This window comes from Parathielavia appendiculata, assembly GCF_033297405.1.
Source record: "Parathielavia appendiculata strain CBS 731.68 unplaced genomic scaffold N657scaffold_6, whole genome shotgun sequence".
Lineage (NCBI taxonomy): Eukaryota > Fungi > Ascomycota > Sordariomycetes > Sordariales > Chaetomiaceae > Parathielavia > Parathielavia appendiculata.
This window is the reverse complement of record NW_026944225.1, coordinates 105,623-129,111: the sequence shown is the minus strand read 5'-3', so window position 1 is coordinate 129,111 and position 23,489 is coordinate 105,623. Positions and strand designations below refer to the sequence as shown.

Below are 23,489 nucleotides of genomic sequence, written 5' to 3'. Positions count from 1 at the left end.
GACCCTTCAATCACGTTATTTTGTTCAGAAGGGCAAGAAAGTCCTGTCCTGTATAAACCACGGCGTCGGCAAGACCAACATTTGGACACAGCCACTCAGCGAGGACGGCGTTTGTACATGAATAGCGCATATAGATTCTGTTATGAACATAAGAGCACGCAGCAAGTTGTAGGAACTGGGCTCTAATTTTAGTGGTCGAATGTGCTGTTTAGCTGGCAATGTAACAGACGCGAACGTCTTGTGTAAATACGCATCTTCTCGCCTGAGCTAGCCACACTTCAGCCGCACAAGCCACAGTCACCGATTTAGGGCAGCCAATTTTCCTCCCACTTTTGTGCGCAAGCGACATTCCTGTTATTGAACCTTGCACCCAGCTTCTCAGACAGTCAACGTCGTCACTCGGAGCCGACAACCTGCACAATGGCCAGTATGTCGCCCTCCATATTTCCCAATAGATGGCTTGCTCTCATTCAATACTGACGTTTTGCAGAGTCTAAGAACTCGTCTCAGCACAACCAGTCGCGCAAGGCGCACCGGAACGGGTACGGATAGCCGACGACCATTCGTGACGACGACCGCATTTAGGGCGCTAACATGGAAATCGCAACAGCATCAAGAAGCCTAAGACCCAGAGGTACCCATCGCTCAAGGGTACCGACCCCAAGTTCCGGAGAAACCACAGGCATGCGCTCCACGGGACTGCCAAGGCTCTGGTACGAACCGATCGCCTGTTCTCAACACACTACCACAAGACTGAGCTTCCGCTAACGCACTCTCTACAGAAGGAGTTCCGGGAAGGCAAGAGGGAGACTGCTTAAATCGTTTTCTCTACGTTTGCTGGCGGCGCGCACGACTGGGGGTCAAGGGACACATATCTTCAAGCATGACCTTTACGAAGAAGGGATTCGAGGCGGTGCCGATTGTTGCACCACCGCTCACTGGGCCGGCTTTTCGAGGTGTTATTTAGGGCGTCATTTCGGATCAAACCCAGACCCAAACCGATGCATTGGTCTCTGCGCAAAGAGGCGGATCTGCCTGGGTATGATATTCACTCCTCAAGCGCGGTACAGCTCCATCCTAGGCCCAGACCGAGACAGACAAGGTGTGTGATACCGACTGTGTGGCCAGTAAGGGACTGGAGATATGGGCTCGACTCTTCTCCCCGTCGGGTCGACATTTCGTTCTGACTTTTGACGGCTTCTGGGGGACTGTCATGGCGACAAACGGCATCAGTGTGTACAGCTCTGAGCTTCTCTCTCCGTGCTCATTTTGCTGAAGGATTATTTCGTGCCGAGAAGGACCTTGCCCTGCTATTACCAAACACCCCTGGTCTTTGACCGAAGGACTCGGGTGCATGAAAGCTGGGCGACATTCCAACGACGAAGCATCGGTTCAGCGTCTGCTCGGTTGCCCATCTTGGATGTTCGGCTGCTACCTCATACAGTACGGCTTTTCGCGATGTCAGAAATCGCCGTGGCCATGGATATTTCCCCTATCAAGTGCAATAAATGTCCTAGCTATAGTATAGCGTCCCAAACGGCGCTGTTTGTCGACGACAATGCATTGTGCATGCCCTGATTGATGACATCATTCTGAGTTATGCCATGTTAAGCTGCAGTTAGAAAGATGGTAAATGCACTACCCGTCCAGAGCCGTCCAAGCCGCTGGGCTACGCTCTGAGTAAGCCCATGTGACCAATGAGCACTAGCTACGGCGTGCTTGGGATTTACCTGAAGGAGGTGACTTGCTAGCGATCGATTACTCGGTGGTTTCGTTCTTTGCGGCGCCATTCGTCTGATGTTGAGCCCTCTGCTGAATCCACAAGTGGGGAGCTGAGCCTCTGTGAAGCCCCGCCGTAGTTCGCGACAGGCTCTGACGGGCGTGACCCGACTCTTAGCGTCTGCCCTGTTGGGCGGCTCTGACGGCCAGTGCTGATGATCTTGCCACTTGGACCTGTATATAGTTTGGGGAATAGCATGATAATGTGCAGTCGAGTCGGTAAGGAGGAGGGTTGTGTATAACGGTGCCCTTTCTTGATCGGAGAAGCTGCATTCCAACATCCAATCTTGGCTTGATTACTTGATACCGTGGACGCTACGGAATGTTTTGCCGCCTGTTCTGGACTCGGAAGGGACTGACGAAACAGCCCAGTGGAGCAACTCCTGAGCGCCGGCCCAGGCACCCAGCCCTCAGCTGCGACCGGCCCGCTTTTTGCTGAGGTCGATGAACCCCGTCGTCTCTCCGTCCCTCCCACTCACAGAACCCTCAACAAGTTTTGTTGTCTCCCGTCCTCACCGACTGCAAAACTGTAGTTCAGGTTGGAGCCAGCATCTCGCTTCGCCCTTTCTTCGTTTCGGCACGGATTTCTGAATAGTTTGGAGCTTTCTTAATGGGTATGTCGAATTCTTGCACTCCCCCGCCGGATCGCCTGGTCTCGCGCTGCCTCGTCCGGTCTTCCGTGCTGCTGTGAGAAGGCGTGGCTGCCATTATTCATGGGATCAGGAACGAGACCTCCTTGTGTGTCTTTGATTTCTCTTTCCATCTCGCCCTCGAGTCCCGATCTCTTGTGGCACCTGGCATCCTTACCTCCAGCTTCCTTCCTTTCCGAATCTGCGCCGCACTTTTACAGCTTCAATTTGATGCGGTCCCGAGTCCCATTCTCAGTTGCTTCGTTTGCTAACTCGATCCTTCGCTTTTCAACAGATCCTCGTGCCCTCTCGTGATCTTCTTTCTCGCGGAACTTCGATGCTCCTTTGAGGCCAGCGGGTTACTGCAGGAGTTATCGAAAGTCTTCGCACCTTTCCGTACCTAGTCTGCAGCGACTTCGAAAGTCTCTCGACAGCGAATCTAATATCCTCGAGTACTACCCCATCTCTGCGCGCATGCGATATTCTCCCCCGGTGCGTCAGACAGCGTATTTCACTCCATGGCATGAAGATCGTCCCCGACAATGACGAAACCTCCTGCCAGTCCCAGCTTTAGCTAACACTGAATAGCCGCGAGCCTTGTTTCAGCTTTGCCTGGCACCTGGTACCAGCCAATCTTCAAAAAAAAGACGCTTTGATCTTTTTCCACCTTCGTTAATAGGTTTCTTGCCCTGATCCACTCGATCATTCGACGGTCCGGCTCCCAACCCGTCACAGTTATGCTTAACATGTCCAACATCATGAGCAACCGCAACAGCACGCCCGAGGCCACCAGCGTCTCGTCATTGCGACCGCCTTCGTCGCGTGTCGTTGGCGCCAACAATCACACGCTTCGTGCGTCTGCCGACATGGCCACCCTGACTGGGCAGGCTGCCGCTGGCCGGATTCGACCCTCTTCCGACTTCTACGGCCAGGTGCAAGCGGGCCAAGGTCAGGGCAGCGCCGACATGGATGCTCAGGACAAGCTCGCCCAGCAGTGGATCGCCGATATTGACCAGTACGAGACAACGCTCGAAGAGATGGCGGCTGCTACACTTGACCAGGACTTCAAGGATGAATTGAGCGCTATTGAGCAGTGGTTCCGCGTCCTCAGCGAGGCAGAGCGGACCGCTGCGCTGTATGCGCTCCTGCAGCAGACAACTCAGGTCCAGATTCGCTTCTTCATCCAGGTTTTGCAGCAAATGGGCAAGAACCACCCCATGTCTGGCGTACTGTCACCTGCAAATTTCGACAAGGGTTGGTCTTCCGCACATCGTCCGAAAATGCTGGTTCTAACACTGTCGCGATACAGACCCCATGTCGAACCGCTTGAGCGATGCTATGAGCAAGCTGGCTGTCGACTCGGCTCGGAACTCGCTCGCTCGCCCAAGCCCCGGCGCGAACATGAAGCGTCAGTCTGGCTTGGATTCGTCGACTATCAATGCCATGTTTCCCGACGCTGCGGCAGCTATTGCCACAGAGAAGGCTAAGTTCACCCAGCAGACGGGCAATCCCCCCATCTCGGCTAGAAATAGTCTGGTGGACAACCGCAATTCTTTGGCGCCGACGATTTCGGCTCCCAAGGATGACTCCAACGGACAGAACCCGGCGTCTCCCTGGGGCCCCAATGACGCTTCTCGCCCGAAGTCTTCTTCCGGTCAGGCGCCTATGGGACAGTTTGTGCAGCCCCCGCCGTCGACCGGCGCCTTGCGGTCCCCTCGGCCGCAGCTCACGGGCAACACCAACATCCAATCGACCACTTTGACGACTGGGGAGCAGCCGCTTGCCGACCTGCCACTTCTGTCGCCGTATGGTGCGAGCGGCAACTGGGCTTCGATGGTCAACACACCGATGGTGGCCACTTTCAACCAGCCGCAGCCGGGGAACAATGCCGACATGGTGGCCAATGCTACGGCGATGAAGCTGGCGGCCCTCTCCACCGTCAACAACCGATTCGCGCTGGACGATGTGCGCAAGTACCGTCGTGCTCGCTCGAATGACGCGCCCGGCCAGGCCCAGAACCCCTTGTCGCCAGGTGCACCACCTATTCCTGGAGCCATCATGGTCAGCGAGCACGGAGTGCCGCTGAGCCGGGAGCAACTGATGACTCTGCAGCAGCAGCAGCAGCAGAACTTGAGCTTCGCAGCCCATCGGTCGCGGCCCAATTCTCCTGGTATCGCGGTACAGAACTACGGGCCGGCCCTTGCCTTTACTTCGCCTCAAAATAACGGTTTTTTGAGCGCTTACGATGGGACGTCTTCGCTTATAAATAATGGACTGGCTCCAATGAATCTGGGTCCGTTCCCAGTTGGTCTGGGCGGCCATCACGAAGGGTACCACTCGGACCACTCGGACATGGTGCGTGGCCGGTCTCCGCGTGGTCGGAGGGGCACGTCCAAGCCGCCTGAGGATCCCACGGACCCCACTCTCCTGCAGGATATACCGAGCTGGCTACGGAGCCTGCGCCTGCACAAATACACGGACAATCTCAAGGACATGAAGTGGACCGACCTCATCGAGCTGGACGACAAGCAGCTCGAGGAGCGGGGCGTCAATGCGCTGGGTGCTAGACGTAAGATGCTCAAGGTCTTTGAGCAGGTCAAGGGTAAGCTTTTCCAATCAAACATTGGGAGGGATGAGAGGTAGATGCTGACACAAAACACAGAGGCCAGAAACGAGGGCAAGTTGGGTTAGGGACCCTCTCCCCAACTCGGGGCAAGGATGACAATATGGTGAACGAGAATGACCGGGGAACACTGGACGGGTATATGGATGAAGCGAGCGAAGCGATATCGCATTCCTACGGAGCATCATTGCTAAATATTCTTCCTGATGCGAGTCTGCAAGCCCTTGCTTGAGATTTGGAAAGACAAGATCTGGTGCTTGATGACGTCCGAGGAAGCGCCCCTGGTGTTCTTGGAGGCAGATCAAGGTGGTTGTGTATGTATGAGATGAGATCACGGTGGCCATGATTTCTGGGGTGGATGGATGAAGAGTTGTGATAACAGCTTTGCTGCTCCATAGTGATGGATGATTCAAGATGAGTTCCTTCTTGCGGCCATTAACAGTCCAGGTTTGGTCTCTGCATTCTCTTTGTCTCTTTGTCCAGTATGGTAAGGTACGGTTTTGAAGTGTGATTCGGACTCCGTGTGATTCGGACTCCGTGTGATCCGACAGTGCGACGAGAACCAACAGGCAAATCTATGCCGGAGGTCTCAGCTGCACGCTGTATGTCTGTTGCTTCATGGAAAAGGAGAGAAGAAAAGAATATCGGTTCAAACATACGTACTATGATAAGGTCAACCGCTCCAGAGGTAGGTATTTCGAATCCCAAAGTGAGTGGGGTGCGGCAAGTGACTTGCACAGTGCGTTTATCCGCTATTCAATGAGACTGGGAATCCACTTCATGGAGTTCATTCAACTTCGTATTTCTTCAATCATCCCGCTGATGACAAACGGTTTTGACGCAACTGTACCGAAGTTTCTCTCCCCCATTTCCACCGATTGGAATGGGCAGTACAGACGTGAAGGAATCATTCTATGCTCAACTGGACTGGACGACAGGTGTGAACAGGGGAGGGTTTAAATCCAATGTGCATCGGGCTCGTTCGAACGAGCCTTGTGTCTTGAGGCAGAGGGGGGTTCTTTGAGTCGCTTGGGGCTTGCGCTCTTACCGATACAATACTTGCCTGGAGTTACCAAGCACCGATTCACATTTCAAGGCAGCAACTGCCCCTTTTTCCAGCTTGACTCCGCAGTGCAGTCCCGAGAAATTCTCTCACTATGGATGGAATGGACGTTGACGAGCCGGCCGTGCCCCCTGCGTACACAGCAGCCAAGTTCGCCATGAACATGATCGACCCAAGCTTGTATCCCGACGGGGTCGCGCCGGAGCCAGATACTGTTATGGAGGCCGACGAAGATGAAGTGGCGAGCAACATTTCAGCCGACTCGGACGCCGTGGAGCTGCGCGCCGAGGTCGAACGGTTCGACCAGCAGCAGGAAGCCTTTGTCGCCCGCCAACGAGCTGAAGCCTCCGGCATCCCCTACCAGCCACCACCAGCTCGGAAAGCAGGCCGCAAACAGAAGCCCAAAAGGAGAACCGGCCCTCGAAAGGCAGTTGAGCTCCCGCCCGACATCCGGTTTCGCATGTCCCTCGCCAACGAAGCCTTCCAGCAGCAGGAATACGACAAGACGGTCGCCCACCTCTCCGAGATCATCCGCATCAACAGCGAGGTCTTCAACGCCTGGATGCTCCTGTCGACGGTCCACGAGACGCTGGGCAACCGGGAGCAGGCCATCTGGTGCCGCATCTCGGCCGCCCACCTGACGCCGCGCGACGTGCAACAGTGGATCTCGACGGCCGAATACGCGCTCGAGTGCCTCGAGGAGCTCGAGGACGGCACCCCGGAGAAGGACGAGGTGCTGCAGCGCGCCTACGCCTGCTACACCCAGGCGCTCGAGACGGACCGCTCCAACATTGTCGCGCGCACGGGGAGGGCTGACGTGATTATGATGCAGGGCAACGCGAGCAAGGCGTTGGCCGAGTACCAGAAGGCGCTGAACTACAAGCCGTGGAACATCCGGACGGTGCGGAACATCGCCGATGTCGCGCTGGATATCAGGGACCGCAGGAAGGGGGCAGATATCGCGAAGGGCGCGTACAGGCGGCTGATTGACCATTTGCAACAGAGCGGGACGTTCGAGGCCGAGGAGGGAATGTTTGAGTGGTCGGATTTGAGGATCTATCTCGAGTTCTTCACCACCCTCGAGCAGTGGCAGGAGGGCGTTCAGGAGCTCAAGGAGCTCTCGCGCTGGTTACTGGGTCGGAGGTCCGAGACGTACTGGGACCAGTGGTCGGATGACGACAGGGAGTGGGATATTTATGACGACAGGCGGGTTGTAGTGCCCGGGTTTGAGCCAGCCCGGTTTCCTCAAGAGTGCTACGGCCAGGGGCTCCCCATTGATCTGCGAGCGAAGCTGTACGTCTACCGGGGCAAGCTTGGCTTTGAGTACGAGGCAAATTTGCACTTGCAGTTGCTCGACCCGACGAGGGAGGAGGACTTTATCGACTTTCCGGACTGCCTCAAGGACATTGCCCTCACGCTCTTGGACCGGGACAGGCCGGACGATGCGATCCGCTACCTTGAACTTTACAGACATATCGCAACCACGACCGGAGAGATTTCGCTGGACGCTGATTTTTCCGTCTGCCAGGGCCGGTACCATATGGCGCGCGGAGAGAAAGTAGCTGCCGAAGAATGCTTCATTGCGGCCATCGAGGAGGACGAAGACAACATTGAGGCCCGTGTCCAGCTCGCGAATATGTATGAGGGCGAGGATATGCAAGAAGGCCGCGAGGAAGCGTTCTTACTGGTTCGAGAAGCAATGAAATTGGAAGCAAGACGTGGCGACGGGACTGGGAGGCGACGTGGCCCGTATGGGCCTCGGAAACCGAGGGAAGGCAAACCCCGGCCTCGGAGACCCCGGGACCCGAACAGGAAGTCCAACTATGTGCCGCGGCGACTGATAAACGCCGAGAAGAGGAGGCAGCAGGAGCTGGAAAGGACGGCCGAGGCGGCCAAGAACTTCCAGCGCCTACAAGAGGTGCAAGATCTAGCGTTGGCTGGGGACGAACAGGCCAAGTCAGAGTGGATGCAAGCGGCCAAGAAGCTCGTCGACGACTTCAGATCGTACAAGCAGTTCTACCCGTGGGAGAAGTATATCAAATTCCTTGGATATTCTGGCAACGTGGAAGGACAGGCAGCGGTTCCAGCTAGGAACATGAAGCTCGCTGCCATGGAAGAGCGGTTGCGACAGAACCTCGCACCTGTCGAGGGCCAGGAGCAGACCGTCAGGCTGCCAATCAGGATCCCGACGGAGCATCGCGGCATCTCCTTCGACACGTGGCTAGACATCTTCCTCAACTACGCATTCAGTCTCGTCCGCGCAGGCCAGCATCGCGAGGCGTACGTCGTGTGCCACGCCGCGCGGGACTCGGTTGTCTGGACATCGACCGACGCAACCTTTCTCATCCACGTCGCCTGGGCCTCGTGCGCCGTTTACGCAGGCGACGAGGAGACGTGCGTGGCCATCGCCCGCTACTTTATGCGCGACTACATGCCGGGAACCGACTCGTACCGCATGTTCTCTGCCATGTGCCGCGTGTGCCAGACGCCCGTATCCTGGTATACGTCGGGCCCGGCTCAGAAATTCATCCTCCGGCAGATCAAGACCATGGATAACATCGTCATGCGGCGGGACAACGCCGCCGCCACCACCACCACTACCAACGCTCCCAACAACGGCGACGACAACAACAGCAACGACCCCAACAACATCGCCCTCGACGTCGCCCTCCTCACCATCTACGGCCACATCCTCTTCACCACCACGTCCTACACGTACGCGCTCTCCTACTTTGCCCGCGCCGCCTCACTCGACCCGTCCAACGCGCTCATCAACCTCAGTACGGGGCTCGCGTACGTGCACTACGCGCTCAAGCGCCAGGCCACCAACCGGCAGTACCTGCTTACGCAGGGATTCGCCTTTTTGTTCCGGTACTACCGGGATCGGCTCGCGGACGCGGACGCGAAGGAAAAGGAGGAGGAGGATGGCGATAGCGGGGAGAGGAGGAGGAGGAGAAGGAGGTTCGTGGCGCAGCGGCAGGAGGCGCACTTCAATATCGCGCGGGCGTACTCGCTTCTTGGGTTGGGAAATCTGGCGGTGGAGTACTACAAGAAGGTCTTTGAGGAGGGTGCGGCGGATGAAGAGGGGGAGGGGGGGATGATGGGGAGTGAGGATCTCAGGGTGGAGGCGGCGTTCAATGTGAGGACGCTGTGTTATTTGCTGGGGGATTTTGAGGGGGCAAGGGGGGTCGCCGGGAAATGGTTGGTTTTGGAGTGAGGGTTTTCTTCCCCATCGGTTGCATGCTGATTGTTGTGGGTGGTGAAGGACCGGGTTTCCAGGGAGAACCGGATGGGAAAACGGTTGGTCATGTGAGCATGGTTTGGCGTTTGGCAGGCCACTTTGGTGGATCAAGAGCATTGCTAGATGTTTGATGGTGTAGAGAAGGTCATGTTGTGCCTCTCATTGGTGGCCGAGGGTAGAGAGTCAATGTTTCAAATACTATCAACCCTTTCTAGCGGCCTAACCTGGTTCTCAAGGGAGCGCCTGGGTACACAGGAATTGGGCCCCCCAAATCTACGTCAAGCTCATGGACGAATCCGTTGGTAGATCCGTTCGTGCCAACACCGGTCGACCGTCCCGCTTGAGACGATCACCAGTGTTTGATGGGGTTAGGGTTTCTACCCTTCTCCTGTTGCTCCCTCTCGCGGATAACATGTAGTCTCTAACAGGCAACCGCCTTTTAATCGGGAATGAATGGAGCGAACTCGGTAAGCATCTTCCTGTAAGGCTATCTTCAGGTAACTTGTCTGCGGCAAAGCTGGTCCATTTTGATTGTCTTCTACGAGACGGTGCAGGATCACTTGTCTTCGTACATGTCAAGTGTACCCACCTGGAGGAACTGGCGTAAATCGCGTTCGAGTACAGATGTAACCCGCAGAACTGCTTTGCTGCTTCACGACGACTCTTAGTGTTTTGATCCGAAAAGCCCAACAGCGCTGGTTGGGTCTCGAGGGGATTCCTGTGGTTGTGGTTGGTTGGCCTGGGCCATCGACGGCCCATGAGCTAGGGCCACGTCATTTATCGAGAGCACAGCATCGAGGACACTGCATGGAAGCAACGGGGATGATGGTCTGGCTCCAAGAAAAAGAGGAGCGTGATCTGTGTCTCCCTGAAGAGGATGCTGTTGGTGACACGAAGCATGGGCGAGCCGGATGCGGGGGAAACGCAGGATTGCTCGTCCCATCCACCGTCGAGCGGCGGAAGGCGTTCCAAGGGACGGAAAACGGCGATCATGTTAGTTGCGACGACATAGCCAATGTCTGGTGGCCAGGCTGTCACACAGGACGGCTCCAGTATGGGCCGGTGGTTTGACGGAACGGGTGTCGAATGTCAGCTGGTAAACTGGTAAGGATTGACGACCTAGGCCGACTTGATGGGCATTTCCGTTGCTTAGTTTTGTCTTTGGCCGCGCCGTAAAACGATGAGGGCAAGTTGACGGCCCAGTTGCTGGCGCCGAATGTGCGGGGCGCGTGTGTGCGGTGAGGTTTCCAGATCCAGAACGGTCAAATGACGATTTGAAAATGCAAGGGGAGCAAACAGGGGGAAATTGAGGAGAGTGAAACGAAACATACTTGTGTTTTTTTTTTTTTTTACTTTTTTTTCCTTTTTGTTTCCTTTTTTCCTTTTTTTTCCTTTTTTATCACTCTACCTTGGGAAAGGTCGCTGGGAATGTTGGCATTCGGTTTCTGACTTCTCCCGTCGGAAAGGCTTTGGCGGGCGGCTCATGGAACTTTGTGGCTTGACCCTGACCGAGAATCATCAAAATAGCGTGTTTCAAAGAACGGCCGGGCCAGACTTGGATCTGCCCCGCTCAAAGCTCTAGGTCGTCTTCGTAATCCGATTGGGCGAAGCTCAGATCTGCCCACCGGTGCCCGGATTCAGCTTGGAGCATGGAACCTTCTTTTCGACAGATGGGATGAACATAAACAGCCGCGCGCATACCTTGAACTACCCTACCAGGTGCTTTGTTATGTCTGAACCTGAATTACCTAGCAGAAAGGAGAGGGGATGAAGTGACGGTTCATAATTGATAACCCGCACCTCTACACGCATCAATCAGCACAAAGTTCAAAACCGGGCCGATACCTGGAGGGCCCTACCAGTGGGTTGAATTCGGCGTTTCTCTTTGCCTCCTGGCAGTTATGAAAGTCAAAGTTCCTCGAGTTCCAACGATGAGGCAAACGGACAGCCTCTGTCGGCCCGTTGAAGGTGTGCAACAGGGCACCCCGGCGGCCGGAAATGCTCCGAAAAGAGCACATATGCTTGTTGAGACGGAAAACGCATGCCAATATGGATGAACATGGAAATCCGTCCGCTTCCAGCGTTGGGAGTCTGCGACTCTGCAATTAGTGTAACAACGGTCTGCGCCTCCAATGCCGCAAATCTAAGTTGTGATGGATTGCAGGAGAGAGGCGTGGCCACGTCTTTTACGAACACGTCTCATTGGGCGCTCGACTCCTCATCTTGTGGCAACATGAGTTTTTTTTCTCTCTCCCTTGAAGCCCCTCTTTTCGTTTTCTCAGTTCCAAGGCACCTGCCGAGAACCTGCAGGCTCTGGTTCCGAAAAAGCGATTGCCATCCAATAAGGCGGTTCCGGCATCTGCAACATGCAGGTACAGCGCAAGGACCACGTTTCCCCTGGCGGGGCGAAGCGGCTCCCCCACTTTTTGTTCTCTCCCAACCCAGTCGTTTGGCAGCCGCTGAGAGAAACGGACAGCGACACGCCTGGCGCTTTGTCGCTCCGCGGCCCCTGCGTCGGGTTTCATGGATCTGTTTTGACTCCGGCGGGTGCTGAGCTGGAGGGAGGTGTGCGGGGATAGCTGCGTTTCTGGCGCCAACTGGCAGCTGCCAGACATGTCGGCCATGGGTCTTGGTGACTGTGGGCTGGCAGGTTGGCCGTCAGGGCGGGGTCTTTGAGGAAGAGAAGTGATGATTCATGAGCGGCACTTTCAGGTTTCCAGGATGTGTCTTTGCCCTGGCAAGTCTGGGCCCCGATTACCACCCTTGTTAGTGGACCAGCTAAACACAATCGAGTCTGGCCTGGGCAGACTGGTATCCGTACCTGCCAAGCTTCCAGCTGTCAAAGCTGCCCATCCATGCAGGGTGACTGAGGACCAGACCCCCGGTTCTCTCAGGGAGGGGAGGTGTCCGGGCTATAAACCCGGCCCCCCCCTTCTCGGACCCTCCATTCCATGAACTCTGTCTCTCCTCAACCAACGCTGGGCTACCGTTCCTTTATCGGCTTCTTGCCAGTCCTTCCTTTTCCTGCTTTTCACACTCCCTTTCAACAATCAGCTGCTGAGCCTGCTCAGCGCGGCCTGCTCCTTTCAGTTCACTCGACCTGGTTTGTCTTTGCTCGTTCCCGTCCATATCCCGGACCAACAAGCAGCCAACAGTCCGTCAACAGACCACCATTACCTGCAATTTTTCGGTGACAACTGGTGTTGGCACCCTGGACACCACTTTTGCTGCACAGTCCTAGAGACTCAGCCCAACCTTCGCGCCCAAGCGTTCTCGAGAAGAAGATTCTGACTCGGAAATTCACAAACCACATCAGCTACAAATCCTCCAAGATGCTGTTCACCACGGTCCTGGCGACCTTGGTTGCCACTGTTGCCGCAGCCAAGGACAAGCGCACCTTCGCTGTCCTGCGTCACTACGGAAAGGGCCCGTTGACGACATGCCGTGCCGATCCCATTGTCTCGCCTGGGAGCCCTTCTTCCCACGTCCACACCATCATGGGAGCCAGCAACTTCGGCCTCAATGCGACTGGCGAGTCACTACGCCAGTCCAGCTGCACCACCGCCAAGGTCAAGGGCGATCTCAGCGCCTACTGGTTCCCGACTCTGTACTTCCAAGACCCCGAGACCGGCCTTCTGGAGCAGGTCAAGATGTTCTACATGAACGTCTACTACTTCTTCGACGCCACGAATGACGACATCAAGGCGTTCCCCACCGGTCTGCAAATCGTCAGCGGAAACGCCCAGCTGAGGACGGCTCCGTCCAAGTCGGGTGACGCCCAGTTGGACCCTTCCAAGGGACCTGTTCAGCCCGCACAGATTACCTGCCCCCGCAGCAATTACAACGCTCCCAGCTGGCCGGAAGGCTCCGACGGCTCCATGGCCGGCATCGGGTCGAACAACGACGGCGCTGGCATCGGCTTCCCCTTTCAGGACTGCGACGGCTACGCTTCGCCCATGCGTGTCGATGTCCACTTCCCTTCATGCTACAACCCCCAGGCCGGCTTGACCAACTACAGGAACAACATGCAGTTTCCCAGCGATGCCGGCAACGGCAAGCTCGACTGCCCCGAGGGCTGGATCCACGTGCCGCACATGTTCTTCGAGACGTACTGGGACACGCACGCCCTGCTGCCGCGCTTCCAGAACCTGCTTGGCAAGGCAAGCCCCTTTGTCTTCTCCAACGGCGACACCACCGGCTTCTCGGCCCACGGTGATTTCATCGCGGGCTGGGACGAGGAGGAGCTCCAGCACATCATCGACACTTGCGATGCCGGCCATGCTGGTATCCACTCCTGCCCCGGACTTAAGAACGGCGTCAATGACGACAGCGGTTCCTGCAACATCAAATGCCCCGTCGACGAGGTCATCGACGGCAAGCTGGAGAAGCTGCCGGGCAACAACCCGCTCGCAGGCTGGGGCAAGGGTGGCGGCGATGTCGCTGCTCCTCAGCCCAACCCCAACCCCGTCCCCGTCCCCGTCCCCGTCCCTTCTTCTGCTTCGCCCTCTGCTGCTCCGTCGTCGAGCTCCGGTTCCTCTTCAAGCTCATCGTCTGCTGAGGTGAAGCCGTCGTCGTCGTCTGCTATTCTGCCACCTGCCACCACTCTGATCCCCGTCCCGTCCCCGACTCAGGCGCCCGCAATCAAGGATGTCTCCACTTCGGCCCAGGTTTCTTCGTCGGCGGTGACCATCGTCCAGGATGGCAAGACGACCACTGTTTATGAGACGGTGACGGTGTGGCAGACCAAGACGGTCTACGAGGGCGGCGGCTCGCCGGCCCCGACCGAGCTCGCCCAGGACCAGTCAGGAAAGGCGGCAGCCGACATCGCCGGCTTCAAGTACGTGGGCTGCTACAAGGACTCGCACAACCGCGCGCTCAGCGGCGAGGTGCTCCCCAACCTCGGCGCCGTCAGTAACACCAACTGCGTCGAGTACTGCGCGTCCAAGGGCTTCTCAGTCGCGGGCACCGAGTACGGCGGCGAGTGCTACTGCGGCAACAGCTTGTCGCCGCTCGAAAAGATCGACGAGAGCAAGTGCGCCATGGCCTGCAAGGGCGATGGCGACCAGACCTGCGGCGGCGACTGGGCCCTGACGCTGTACGCCGAGGGCGGCGAGTTGCCCGGGGCCAGTGGTGCTGCCAGGCGCCATGTACATGCCGGCCACAACCACTACTTGCACCATGTGCGCCAGCCTTCGAGGCGCTATCGGAGGTAGATGCTCCTTTGGAAGTAGGGGCCAGCCATTTTTCTGTTCGTGGTTCATACCTTTGCGTTGATCCTTTTCGCGTCCCCGCTGCTTGAGACTGTAGGCGGAATTTCGCTGTATTGCTTGCAGCTTCTGTTATTTTTGGAGGTCACCCTGGGGAGCTTGGTCATAGAGGGTTCTGGGGGTGTGAACACCCAATCTTTCGCTGCATTTGTGGCAGGAACACGGTACAAAAAGAGAGGCGCTGGATACCATCTGGTTGGTTTGGGGGCTTTTACGACGACATGACACTCGCTGAACATTCTGGATTTCGAAACTTTCGAGGCCCGTCGATCTTCACTTCGATATCTGTGTATCTATGATTACTTCGATTCGATTTGGGGAGTGGGTGGACGCCCGCTGCCCTTATTTTGAGCTTCGCTGGCTGGTTGCGGCCGGCGGAGTGGTTTGGGAAAGTTCACTTCTGCCTTCAGCAATATAGGGCGGCTGGATAGCATTTGGTTATCCAGGATATATAGATACCAATAGAGTGAACAGCACGAAGTGGTTCTTGTTGCTGAACTAAATCAGCATGGTATTTCCCCAGAGTGTGTTCTATGCAGACCCTAACCCTACAGCACAACCAAAATTTCGACTTGGACTCTCTCATCTCCTCGTTCAATGTTCATCAACCCAGTTCAACAGGTCACATATCACATGCACCCGAGCACATCGTTCCCCTGACCTAAGACTCATTTAAGGTAGACATCGGATATAGAGAGTCTGCAAGTCTCATGTGAAGACCATAAAGCACTCCGACGACCTGGGCCCGACTGTGGACTTGGAACTTCTCTAGAGTCGCAACTTTCAAGAGTCTGCTGCCTAGACGGGGCGGCAGCATGTCACTCTACCATGAAACGGCGGCGATATTGACTAGTCCGTCCAGCCACGGCGGCAGCCTTAAATCCAAGATATACGGCAATAAGGATCTCAAGTCCCCGCCCGCACAAGTCTATGCTCTAGCCTTGGAGTCCAGCAAATGGAGTGCTATCCTGAAAGAGGTGGTCGAGAACTCCCAATTTCTGCAGGAGGAGCGGAAGCTGACGCCCGCCCTTTCCATCCTGCTCGTCCACGACCTTTTGCTCGCCAAGAAGGGCATCGCCCTTCCGGCTTCTCACGGACTGCGAGTGGCTGTGGAAAAGCACAAGGCGAGGCTCCAGTCCGAGTTCGTCAGGGCCAGGATACGGAGGAAATGTCCCACGGTGGAGGCCCTCAAGGCGGCGGTCGACGCCGAACTGGGGCCCGCTCATCCGCGATGGATACGGGTAAACACCCTCAAAAGCACCGTCGACGAGCAGCTGGACACCACATTCAAGGGGTTTGAGATGGTGCCAACCGTCCAGGAGGTGATGGCGTTGGCCTCAATTGGCAAGAAAGTCATCTGTCTCGACGGATACGTTCCGCACCTAATTGCCGCTTCACCAGGGGTGGATTTCACCAAAACCGAAGCCTACAAGACCGGCGCCATCATCCTCCAGGACAAAGCGTCCTGCTTCCCCGCTTACCTGCTGGACCCGCGGCCCGAAGACGGCGACATCATCGACGCGTGCAGTGCCCCGGGGAACAAGACCACCCACCTCGCCGGCATCCTGCACGAGCGGGGGTTCGCCCCGGGTCAACGCATCCTCGCCTTCGAAAAGGACAAACAGCGGGCCAAGACGCTCGAAAAGATGGTCAAGACGGCCGGGTCAGACAAGGTCACCGTGATCCACCCAGGCGCCGACTTCCTCCAAACCGACCCCTCCGCCCCAGGATTCCAGCACGTCGGCGCCCTCCTGCTCGACCCGTCCTGCTCGGGAAGCGGCATCGTCGGACGCGACGACACCCCCGAGTTCCACCTCCCGTCTCCGGCCCCTTTAACATTATCCAAACAACCCAACCGCAAGAATGCTAAAGACAAAACCCGCAACAACCTCAAACGCAAACGCGCCCCTTCCCCCGCACCGGTACTCCTCGACGACGCAGGCAACGAGACAGTCCTCGCCTCGCCACAAGCCCTGCACGCCCGCCTTGCCGCGCTCGCCTCCTTCCAGCTGTCCATTCTCCTGCACGCGTTTGCGTTTCCTGCCGCGAGGAAAGTGACATACTCGACCTGCTCGGTCCATGCAGTTGAAAATGAAGGGGTGGTGATGTTGGCGCTGAAATCAGATGTTTCACGGGAAAGGGGGTGGCGCGTGCTGAGGCGCGAGGAGCAGGTTAGGGGGATGCGGGAGTGGCCTGTCCGTGGGGAAGTGGAGGCGTGCGAGGGGAATGGGGAGGTTGCGGGGGCGTGTGTGAGGGCGAGCAGAGGGGATGGGAGGGGTGTGATGGGATTTTTCGTGGTTTGCTTTGTGAGGGATGCGGTTTTCAACGATGCGGGTGCGGGAGATGAGGACGACGGGCCGTTTGTGAGGGATGGGCAGGGGAGGATTGTGAGGGATGAGAATGGGATTCCGACGCTGAAGAGTACGGGGAGGGAAGTTGTCGATTTGGAGGGCTTGGTGGAGGAGTATGGAGTTGTAGAGGTGAAATTTGGTGAAGGAGAGGGGACCGATGGGGATGGCCCGTTTGAGAGGGACGCCGAGGGACGGATTGTGAGAGGGCCGGATGGGATGCCGAGGCTGAAGGCGGCGGTGGCGAGGCAACGGCGTATGGAAATGGGGGAAGAGGAGGAGCAGGAGGAGGCAAGTGGCGAGGATGAGGAGGATGAAGACACAGATAATGAGGAATGGGGTGGATTTGATGATTAGCAGAGGAACAAGACGTTTTTATTCATGCTCTAATCAGTCTCCCAGCACAGTGTGTCCGAGTCTTTGGCAGGGTACCTGCATGCCGTCACGCGTTCTCCCAATTTCCAGCTCTTCTGAAACCAACGCCCGGTGCGTGCCACAGTGGCTGGCGCCAGTGCGGTTGAGCGCTTTGGATCCCCATCATCAAGGTCGAGAACGGGGACAGTACCCGGGGCAGGGGCAGGGGTTCAAGGGTTTCCAAATCAGGCACGAGATGCCGATCCTCGCCCTCTCAACCAGCTGCTCCAGTACGTATTATTTGGACGACTCAAACTCCCCATTTGGGCCACTCATCGGCCAGACATACCATGGCTGTTGACGATGGCCATCCCTACTTTCCGCGGGATACCGCGATCTCGGGTTACGCGGCGAATACTGCACCTCTCCTGTCCATACTGGCCTCATTTGGGGGAATTACCGGCGCTTTTGTGCTCGGTTGTGTCATTCTCGCCAAATGGCATAGCCCGGCATTGAAGAGGGGAGAGCAGTTGACTATTGCCTGGTTTTCTCTGTGTGGGTTACAATTCTGATCACACCTTCCCCTTCATCGAGGCGCCCGCTGATTCATCTTCAGGCGGCTTCCTGCACCTTTTCTTCGAAGGTACTCCCCTCCTCCCCCCCCCCAACCCGGGGGCCGATAAACCTCGCATGATCCCTCCTGACCATCCGTCTGTAAAGGCTACTTCGTCCTCAAACACGCCACCATCCCCTCCTCCCAGTCCCTCTTCGCCCAACTCTGGAAGGAATACGCCCTCTCCGACTCCCGCTATCTGACCTCGGACCCCTTTATGCTCTGCATAGAGACTCTGACCGTCGTATGTTAATCGTCAAAACCCACATCCTCTCAGTGATGAGCACTAGGAGCTAACCATAACCCTCGACTGGGCCCCGAACAAAAGTTGACATGGGCGCCCCTCTCCTTCGCCACGGCCCTGCTCACGGCGCGCAACAGGCCCCGAGAACAAGGCACCCGCCACCTGCTGGAGGCCGTCGTCTGCGTGGGCCACCTGTACGGTGTGGCACTGTACTACGGGACGTGCGGCTTCGCCGAGCACATGCGCGGCCTCTCGTACAGCCGGCCCGAGGCAGTGTATTACTGGGGGTATTATGTGGGCATGAACGCGCCTTGGGTCGTTGTTCCTTCTGGTAAGTCTATCGCCCTCCCAAGCTCGGCTTGGTGGTTGGGAGAAGGGAGGCTGACGAGGTTGCAGTTCTGCTTTGGCAAAGTGGGAAGGATATTCAGGCGGCGTTTCGGCGGGTCGCGGAGGAGATGGAGGGGAGAAAAGGGAGATGAGGGAGAGCAGAAAGGTCGGTGTGCTAGGAAGGATATGAACAGTGCAACAGGTTGACAAGGGCCTTGGTTTGCTTGAGGAGCTAGAAGGTAGAGGCAGGTGGACCATGGGTGCGATGATTCATCAATTGCCAGATATATATTAGTATTTCCTACACCGATATGCCCATAGTCGCGCCGGTCCTTCTACTACTATATACAAAGGAAGCCGTACCATGTAGGTCGGATGAAAACCTCAGTCAATCCTCTGTGCCTACTATACAAGAATGTCACGGCCCCCACCATGAGCCCTACACTTGGGCAATTGGCGGGCGAGACACTGTGGATTTCATGGCGCAGCGACATGACTCGCAGCAGAGAGAGGATATCTGGAGAGCAGGAGACTCAGATTAGAACTTGGAACTTCCCTCTCTCAAGGATCAGTCAGTTGGTTAGTGGTGCACGCACAATACAGTCGTCTTGCCTGCTGCCTGTTGAGGATTCGGTGCATCTTCCTTGGTGAGCTTGTGTGTGTCACCTTACAAAGAATCCGTCCTATTCCAGAAGAAAGGAGGCCCTTTGCCGGCCTCTAGACCCTCTAGCCCTCCTCTCTTAAATCTAGCTCTAGCCTCCTGGCTAAGCTATACTCTAGTAGCCGGCCCGAGTCCATCAGCCAGCCAAGAACCCTCCGAACAAACCTACAGTAGGGAGTACGGACGTCTGGGACCTTGACCTTGAACAGATAGTCCCGGAGGCCTATATTCCCTATACGGGCTTGGGAAAAGAGGGTGCTCTGGGTTTTCGTAACGCCCTCGTGCCTCTTCAGGGCTCTATCGGGAAAAGGGAAAGCTGGGGTTCTTCGTCGGCCATCCTCTGTTGAACTGAGTGGGTTCCTTGGCACCAAGATTCACGGACTGAGCACTGATGTTCAATGCGAGACTCTCAGTCAGCACAGATCCATCACAATGACACAGTCCCTGACATAGCGTCATACCATGGCACAATGTCTCTATATAAGGGGGTAATTCCCCTGGGAGGATTAGAGAGGACAATTTTCTGTTCCAACAAGAAAGGGACATTCTGAGGCACCCTAACCCACTATCTTGATCCTTCATTTGTGTGGTCACTCTGGAATCGTGACTCCAATTCAAGCTTCGTTTCATACCTCAATCTGTTCAATACCATTCGGTTGATCTAAGCTTACTTGAGCATGTAACTGTTGGCTGCCCAACATCCTCCCACTACTTGTCCCCTGTTGGCCAACCTTCTGTTGCCCCTACCGGGCCTGCCAGGCCAGTTCCACAACCTTGTCAGTGCTCAGCTTTGTGTTCTTCTTCTCTCCAGTCTTCCACCTCCGGTTAGCCCACTGGTTCACCGTCACCAGATAAATATAATGTTGGAAAAAACATAATGAAGAAAGGAACGGATCTCTCAGTAGAAGAGACCAAAACATCAAAGCTCACCGACCAACTCCCCTCGCCAGTCGAAACCGGCGAAGGAAGTCATCAGGTACGAAAACCATCACGGTAGTTTTACACGGGTCGAACCCGGTGCCTCCCCAAGAGCAAGCACCATCGACCTGCAGCCGCACTCATTGAGCGAATGGTTCTTTGGCAGGCCGGTGGAAGATGAGATGTGGGAAACTGTTGATACCAGTGCTGCAAGGTGGTCACTAGTGTGGTGAGGAGCACGGGGTTCAGACGGAAGGTAACTGTAACCACCGTGGTGACTTGGAGTCAACATCTCCCGAATAAACGCCCTGGCTCTATGCTCAGGGTCGCATGACGGTGCCCGATACATTATCCCAGTAATCCTGTTTGTTCCTAGGGTATCCCCCCCTGGCTCTTCACCGAACATACTTGTTCATGAACCTCTTGTGGAAATCTGAGCGCAGCAGGTCCTGGTTATCATTAGCAGTGGGCCCAACAGCATCCCCAAATGAGGGCCGAAAAGGGAACAGAAACTCACATTGATAAATTCCTTCCTCTTCCCCTTATCCTCAGTCCCCCTGGCCTGGTTCTTGAAGACCACGTCGTCGTCCCACCGCCGCTTAATATTAAAATCCGGCTTATTCAGCAGCGGATTCCCCAGCGCGATCTCCCGCTCGCGCGCCTCCTGCTCGGCCGCCTGCCGCGCGCGCTCCTCACGCTCCCGCCTCTCCATCCGCTCGCGGCGCACCCGCTCCAGCTCACGCATCAATTCGGCATTCTCGTCCTCGGATTCGTCCTCCGAATCGTCGCTGTCGTCTGATCCCGAGCCTGATTCGTCTTCGGAACCCGACCCGGACTTGGGATCTTCGCCGTGGTCGTCGTCATCGGCGTCGATGTCCCGTGTCTCGGCCAGAATGCGTCGGCGTTTGGCGTCGGCGTCTTCTTCTTCGTTGCCGTTGGCGATACGTAGGGGCCGCTTGTTCGTAGGGGACCGCTCCGAGGGTTCGTCTGAGGTAGTGCCGGGGATCGGGGCGCCTTTGAGCTTGGCGTAGTGCTCTGCCTCGGCGGCTTCGAGCTCGGCGCGCAGGTCGCGGGTGGCGCGGTCGGCGTCGCCGCCTTGGCCGGGTTGTCTGCGACAATCAATATCTGGGCGCTCGATACTTTTACACTGATGGTGCGTACCGGAACTTGAGTTTTGTGTATGCCGGAAGAAGGCGCTGATGGTAGGCTGGCCCACGGAGGGCTTCCTTGCCGCGCGCCTGGGTCCTTGTTAGCTGAGGATTCCATAGTTGAATCTAGTCGCGCGCCCCTACCGGATCGAACGTCGGCCTATGCGCTGTAGTCATCTTGTTCTGTGTTTAGTTCACTGCGGTATGTTGGTCTAATCGATATCAACCAACTCGAAAGGTGCTGGGGGCAGGTTGTTTGGAGATGGGCAAGGTTCCGGGTCGGGGCAGAGCTGCCCGCAAGGGTGCATCAATGCGCCTCCCGTCACCGCCCACGTCAGCGGCAGAACACTAAAATTTAGCGGTCTTCGGCGGCAGAAAGCTGCCCCTCCAGTAAAACAAACCGCCGTTCAGTCCAGGCCAGTCGGCTTCGCAAAAAACATACCACCCTACCATATCGATTCAAGATGCCGCGAGAAGCAGAGCCTTCACTCAACGAGAAGCAGTTTGTGATACAAGCGTTACAAGAAAACCTTCGGCTCGACGGGCGCGAGCTTGACCAATACCGGCCTCTAGAGCTTAGCTTTGGCGACCAGTATGGCCTCGCCGATGTAAAACTCGGCAAAACAAGGTACACCGCCATTGGAAACCCATGCTCTCCATTGATGTGCTGATCCTAATAATCTCATCGCCCCCAGAGTCCTCGCCAAAGCAACAGCCGAAGTGACGGTCCCCTACACCGACCGCCCGCTCGACGGCATCTTCACCATCGCGACCGAGCTCGGCCCCATGACGTCGCCGGCGTTCGAAGTCAACCGCCCGACCGAGACCGAAGTCCTGCTCTCGCGTCTGCTCGAAAAGACAGTCCGCCGCTCGGGCGCCCTCGACACGGAATCCCTCTGCCTCGTGGCGGGGCAAAAGTGCTGGTCCGTCCGCGTCGACGTGCACGTGCTCTCGCACGACGGCAACCTGATCGACGCCTCGTGCCTGGCCGTCGTCGCTGCCCTGCGCCACTTCCGCAAGCCCGACACCAGCATGGAGGCCGGCGTGCTGACCGTCTACACCCCCGCCGAGCGGGAGCCCGTCCCGCTCAGCTGGCTGCACTCGCCGTTCTGCGTAACGTGGAGCTTCTTTGGCGAGGAGGGGGAGATTGCTGTGTTGGACGCTACTTGGATCGAAGAGCAGGTGCGGGTCGGGAGCTGTACGGTCAGCTTGAATAAGCATGGGGAGATATGTCAGATTGCGAAGCTCGGCGGGACGCCGGTCGAGGCGGTTGCGTTGTTGCAGTGCGTGAGTGTTTCGCTGACTAAGGTAAAGGAGTTTTCAGACTTGTTGGACAGGAAGCTGGCGGAGGACCTGAAGAGGAGGGATAAAGGCGGGTTTATGGCCGAGTTGAGAGCTGAGAATGATAGGTGATATCAGTGTCTGCATGGGTGGGATGGTGGAATGAAAGCAGGACTCAAAAAGGAGATACCCACGGCCGCTTTAGCCGTTCATGAATGTCTAGCTCGGAATCACTACGGGAATTCAGGGTGCTCAAGATTCAGCCGGCGGCGACTCGACCTGGATAGTGCAGGTTTGTTGGATGGCCTCCCAGCGGATCAAATGGAAGCCTCGGGGGCCTTCCCCTTGTACGGCGTTACGGGCGATTACAATCCGATTCCATGCTGTGGAGGCGGCTATCGGAGAGGCGACAAGCTAGATCTCAGCCTTCAATCAGGGTGTGTTTGATTGATAGCTACTCCGTACCCGGCTTATGAGGGGAACGTTACAGGGATGAAACAGTGTGCTCTGTTCGACTCACTTGACTGCGGGAGCAGCCCGGGGCTTGACCATGATTCCAGCCACCAAAATACATTATCTCCCGGGGTATCTGAATGATTACAGGCGCGCCTGCCCCTGACCTTTAATCCCTTTGATGTGCGCAATGTCCCACCCCGTTGGCTCGTCCAATGCCCCCGCGGCGGTTTGACCCAGAATCGGCATCAGGGGCGCCGCGATCTCCGGGCTCCTGGAGGTAGCCTAACACGCGCCCACGGCCCGCCTCGTCCGTTGCTCTCCCGTTTTGACACTAGGCTCCACCTTATCCAAGTCGGCCAGGGTATTTGGGACATCGGCCGCAGGTGCGGCTAGAGAGTCGGGCTGCGCTAGCGATAGCCTTGTGCAGGCATCTTCGGGCCGAGAATGGGATGGTAAACCGAGACCATCATGTTGGCTGCCGTCTCGCTGGCGAAGTCATTGGTGTTCCGCGCTCCCCCCGCATCAGCCAAGACGTAA

The 23,489-nt window shown here is 56.7% G+C and overlaps 12 protein-coding genes across 12 annotated transcripts; 8 read left to right on the top strand and 4 right to left on the bottom strand.

Annotated features, from left to right (window-relative positions):
* Positions 1-420: 420 nt before the first annotated feature.
* N657DRAFT_680682 (uncharacterized protein) lies at positions 421-818 on the top strand (the record flags this gene model as incomplete). The annotated part of the gene is made up of 4 exons (XM_062796315.1): positions 421-427; positions 491-542; positions 611-713; positions 783-818. The coding sequence occupies 4 exons, from the start codon at positions 421-423 to the stop codon at positions 816-818; spliced, it is 198 nt and encodes a 65-aa protein (XP_062647260.1).
* A 761-nt stretch (positions 819-1,579) lies between these two features.
* N657DRAFT_645036 (uncharacterized protein) lies at positions 1,580-2,040 on the bottom strand. The gene has a single exon (XM_062792867.1). The coding sequence runs from the start codon at positions 1,976-1,978 to the stop codon at positions 1,748-1,750; it is 231 nt and encodes a 76-aa protein (XP_062647259.1). The 5' UTR covers positions 1,979-2,040; the 3' UTR covers positions 1,580-1,747.
* Positions 2,041-2,875: 835 nt separating this feature from the next.
* N657DRAFT_618244 (uncharacterized protein) lies at positions 2,876-5,479 on the top strand. Its single transcript, XM_062790539.1, has 3 exons — positions 2,876-3,662; positions 3,718-5,010; positions 5,071-5,479. Exons 1-3 carry the CDS (start codon positions 3,146-3,148, stop codon positions 5,097-5,099), a joined length of 1,839 nt encoding a protein of 612 aa, XP_062647258.1. The 5' UTR covers positions 2,876-3,145; the 3' UTR covers positions 5,100-5,479.
* Positions 5,480-6,188: 709 nt separating this feature from the next.
* On the top strand, positions 6,189-9,311 carry N657DRAFT_680680 (TPR-like protein; the record flags this gene model as incomplete). Its single annotated transcript, XM_062796314.1, has 1 exon — positions 6,189-9,311. The coding sequence occupies one exon, from the start codon at positions 6,189-6,191 to the stop codon at positions 9,309-9,311; it is 3,123 nt and encodes a 1,040-aa protein (XP_062647257.1).
* A 235-nt stretch (positions 9,312-9,546) lies between these two features.
* N657DRAFT_410221 (uncharacterized protein) lies at positions 9,547-10,289 on the bottom strand. Its single transcript, XM_062787248.1, has one exon. It carries the CDS (start codon positions 10,092-10,094, stop codon positions 9,609-9,611), a length of 486 nt encoding a protein of 161 aa, XP_062647256.1. The 5' UTR covers positions 10,095-10,289; the 3' UTR covers positions 9,547-9,608.
* A 1,975-nt stretch (positions 10,290-12,264) lies between these two features.
* N657DRAFT_410168 (WSC-domain-containing protein) lies at positions 12,265-14,570 on the top strand. Its single transcript, XM_062787247.1, has one exon. It carries the CDS (start codon positions 12,668-12,670, stop codon positions 14,546-14,548), a length of 1,881 nt encoding a protein of 626 aa, XP_062647255.1. The 5' UTR covers positions 12,265-12,667; the 3' UTR covers positions 14,549-14,570.
* A 650-nt stretch (positions 14,571-15,220) lies between these two features.
* On the top strand, positions 15,221-17,327 carry N657DRAFT_618237 (S-adenosyl-L-methionine-dependent methyltransferase). The gene is made up of 2 exons (XM_062790538.1): positions 15,221-17,190; positions 17,233-17,327. The coding sequence occupies exons 1-2, from the start codon at positions 15,418-15,420 to the stop codon at positions 17,305-17,307; spliced, it is 1,848 nt and encodes a 615-aa protein (XP_062647254.1). The 5' UTR covers positions 15,221-15,417; the 3' UTR covers positions 17,308-17,327.
* Positions 17,328-17,595: 268 nt separating this feature from the next.
* Positions 17,596-18,845, top strand: N657DRAFT_645029 (Emopamil-binding protein). Its single transcript, XM_062792866.1, has 5 exons — positions 17,596-17,859; positions 17,921-17,947; positions 18,025-18,161; positions 18,246-18,492; positions 18,558-18,845. The coding sequence occupies exons 1-5, from the start codon at positions 17,655-17,657 to the stop codon at positions 18,638-18,640; spliced, it is 699 nt and encodes a 232-aa protein (XP_062647253.1). The 5' UTR covers positions 17,596-17,654; the 3' UTR covers positions 18,641-18,845.
* A 59-nt stretch (positions 18,846-18,904) lies between these two features.
* Positions 18,905-19,151, top strand: N657DRAFT_645028 (uncharacterized protein). The gene has a single exon (XM_062792865.1). The coding sequence runs from the start codon at positions 18,921-18,923 to the stop codon at positions 19,137-19,139; it is 219 nt and encodes a 72-aa protein (XP_062647252.1). The 5' UTR covers positions 18,905-18,920; the 3' UTR covers positions 19,140-19,151.
* A 354-nt stretch (positions 19,152-19,505) lies between these two features.
* N657DRAFT_645026 (uncharacterized protein) lies at positions 19,506-19,849 on the bottom strand (the record flags this gene model as incomplete). Its single annotated transcript, XM_062792864.1, has 1 exon — positions 19,506-19,849. A coding segment is annotated over exon 1 (166 nt), but the record flags the coding sequence as incomplete, so codon positions are not given.
* Positions 19,850-20,120: 271 nt separating this feature from the next.
* Positions 20,121-21,561, bottom strand: N657DRAFT_410087 (Cwf15/Cwc15 cell cycle control protein). The gene is made up of 4 exons (XM_062787246.1): positions 21,360-21,561; positions 21,229-21,305; positions 20,585-21,176; positions 20,121-20,516 (listed from the first exon to the last, which is right to left on the bottom strand). The coding sequence occupies exons 1-4, from the start codon at positions 21,390-21,392 to the stop codon at positions 20,463-20,465; spliced, it is 756 nt and encodes a 251-aa protein (XP_062647250.1). The 5' UTR covers positions 21,393-21,561; the 3' UTR covers positions 20,121-20,462.
* N657DRAFT_663702 (ribosomal protein S5 domain 2-like protein) lies at positions 21,513-23,082 on the top strand. The gene is made up of 2 exons (XM_062795204.1): positions 21,513-21,843; positions 21,911-23,082. The coding sequence occupies exons 1-2, from the start codon at positions 21,680-21,682 to the stop codon at positions 22,626-22,628; spliced, it is 882 nt and encodes a 293-aa protein (XP_062647249.1). The 5' UTR covers positions 21,513-21,679; the 3' UTR covers positions 22,629-23,082.
* The last annotated feature ends 407 nt before the right edge of the window (positions 23,083-23,489 follow it).

What these genes read in the sequence shown, in the direction of transcription:
- N657DRAFT_645036 (XM_062792867.1), bottom strand. Translation starts at nt 1,978, where the DNA reads ATGCTATTCCCCAAACTATATACAGGTCCAAGTGGCAAGATCATCAGC.
- N657DRAFT_645028 (XM_062792865.1), top strand. Translation starts at nt 18,921, where the DNA reads ATGAGCCCTACACTTGGGCAATTGGCGGGCGAGACACTGTGGATTTCA.
- N657DRAFT_410168 (XM_062787247.1), top strand. Translation starts at nt 12,668, where the DNA reads ATGCTGTTCACCACGGTCCTGGCGACCTTGGTTGCCACTGTTGCCGCA.
- N657DRAFT_410087 (XM_062787246.1), bottom strand. Translation starts at nt 21,392, where the DNA reads ATGACTACAGCGCATAGGCCGACGTTCGATCCG. An exon ending in ATAGGCCGACGTTCGATCCG is followed by an intron (nt 21,306 to 21,359) that starts GTAGGGGCGCGC and finishes ACAAGGACCCAG; the next exon opens with GCGCGCGGCAAGGAAGCCCT. An exon ending in AGAGGAAGGAATTTATCAAT is followed by an intron (nt 20,517 to 20,584) that starts GTGAGTTTCTGT and finishes AATGATAACCAG; the next exon opens with GACCTGCTGCGCTCAGATTT.
- N657DRAFT_663702 (XM_062795204.1), top strand. Translation starts at nt 21,680, where the DNA reads ATGCCGCGAGAAGCAGAGCCTTCACTCAACGAGAAGCAGTTTGTGATA. An exon ending in GTAAAACTCGGCAAAACAAG is followed by an intron (nt 21,844 to 21,910) that starts GTACACCGCCAT and finishes CATCGCCCCCAG; the next exon opens with AGTCCTCGCCAAAGCAACAG.
- N657DRAFT_618237 (XM_062790538.1), top strand. Translation starts at nt 15,418, where the DNA reads ATGTCACTCTACCATGAAACGGCGGCGATATTGACTAGTCCGTCCAGC. An exon ending in TGCCGAGGCTGAAGGCGGCG is followed by an intron (nt 17,191 to 17,232) that starts GTGGCGAGGCAA and finishes GAAGAGGAGGAG; the next exon opens with CAGGAGGAGGCAAGTGGCGA.
- N657DRAFT_410221 (XM_062787248.1), bottom strand. Translation starts at nt 10,094, where the DNA reads ATGGGCCGTCGATGGCCCAGGCCAACCAACCACAACCACAGGAATCCC.
- N657DRAFT_618244 (XM_062790539.1), top strand. Translation starts at nt 3,146, where the DNA reads ATGCTTAACATGTCCAACATCATGAGCAACCGCAACAGCACGCCCGAG. An exon ending in ACCTGCAAATTTCGACAAGG is followed by an intron (nt 3,663 to 3,717) that starts GTTGGTCTTCCG and finishes GTCGCGATACAG; the next exon opens with ACCCCATGTCGAACCGCTTG. An exon ending in GGTCTTTGAGCAGGTCAAGG is followed by an intron (nt 5,011 to 5,070) that starts GTAAGCTTTTCC and finishes CACAAAACACAG; the next exon opens with AGGCCAGAAACGAGGGCAAG.
- N657DRAFT_645029 (XM_062792866.1), top strand. Translation starts at nt 17,655, where the DNA reads ATGGCTGTTGACGATGGCCATCCCTACTTTCCGCGGGATACCGCGATC. An exon ending in TATTGCCTGGTTTTCTCTGT is followed by an intron (nt 17,860 to 17,920) that starts GTGGGTTACAAT and finishes ATTCATCTTCAG; the next exon opens with GCGGCTTCCTGCACCTTTTC. An exon ending in TTGGGTCGTTGTTCCTTCTG is followed by an intron (nt 18,493 to 18,557) that starts GTAAGTCTATCG and finishes ACGAGGTTGCAG; the next exon opens with TTCTGCTTTGGCAAAGTGGG.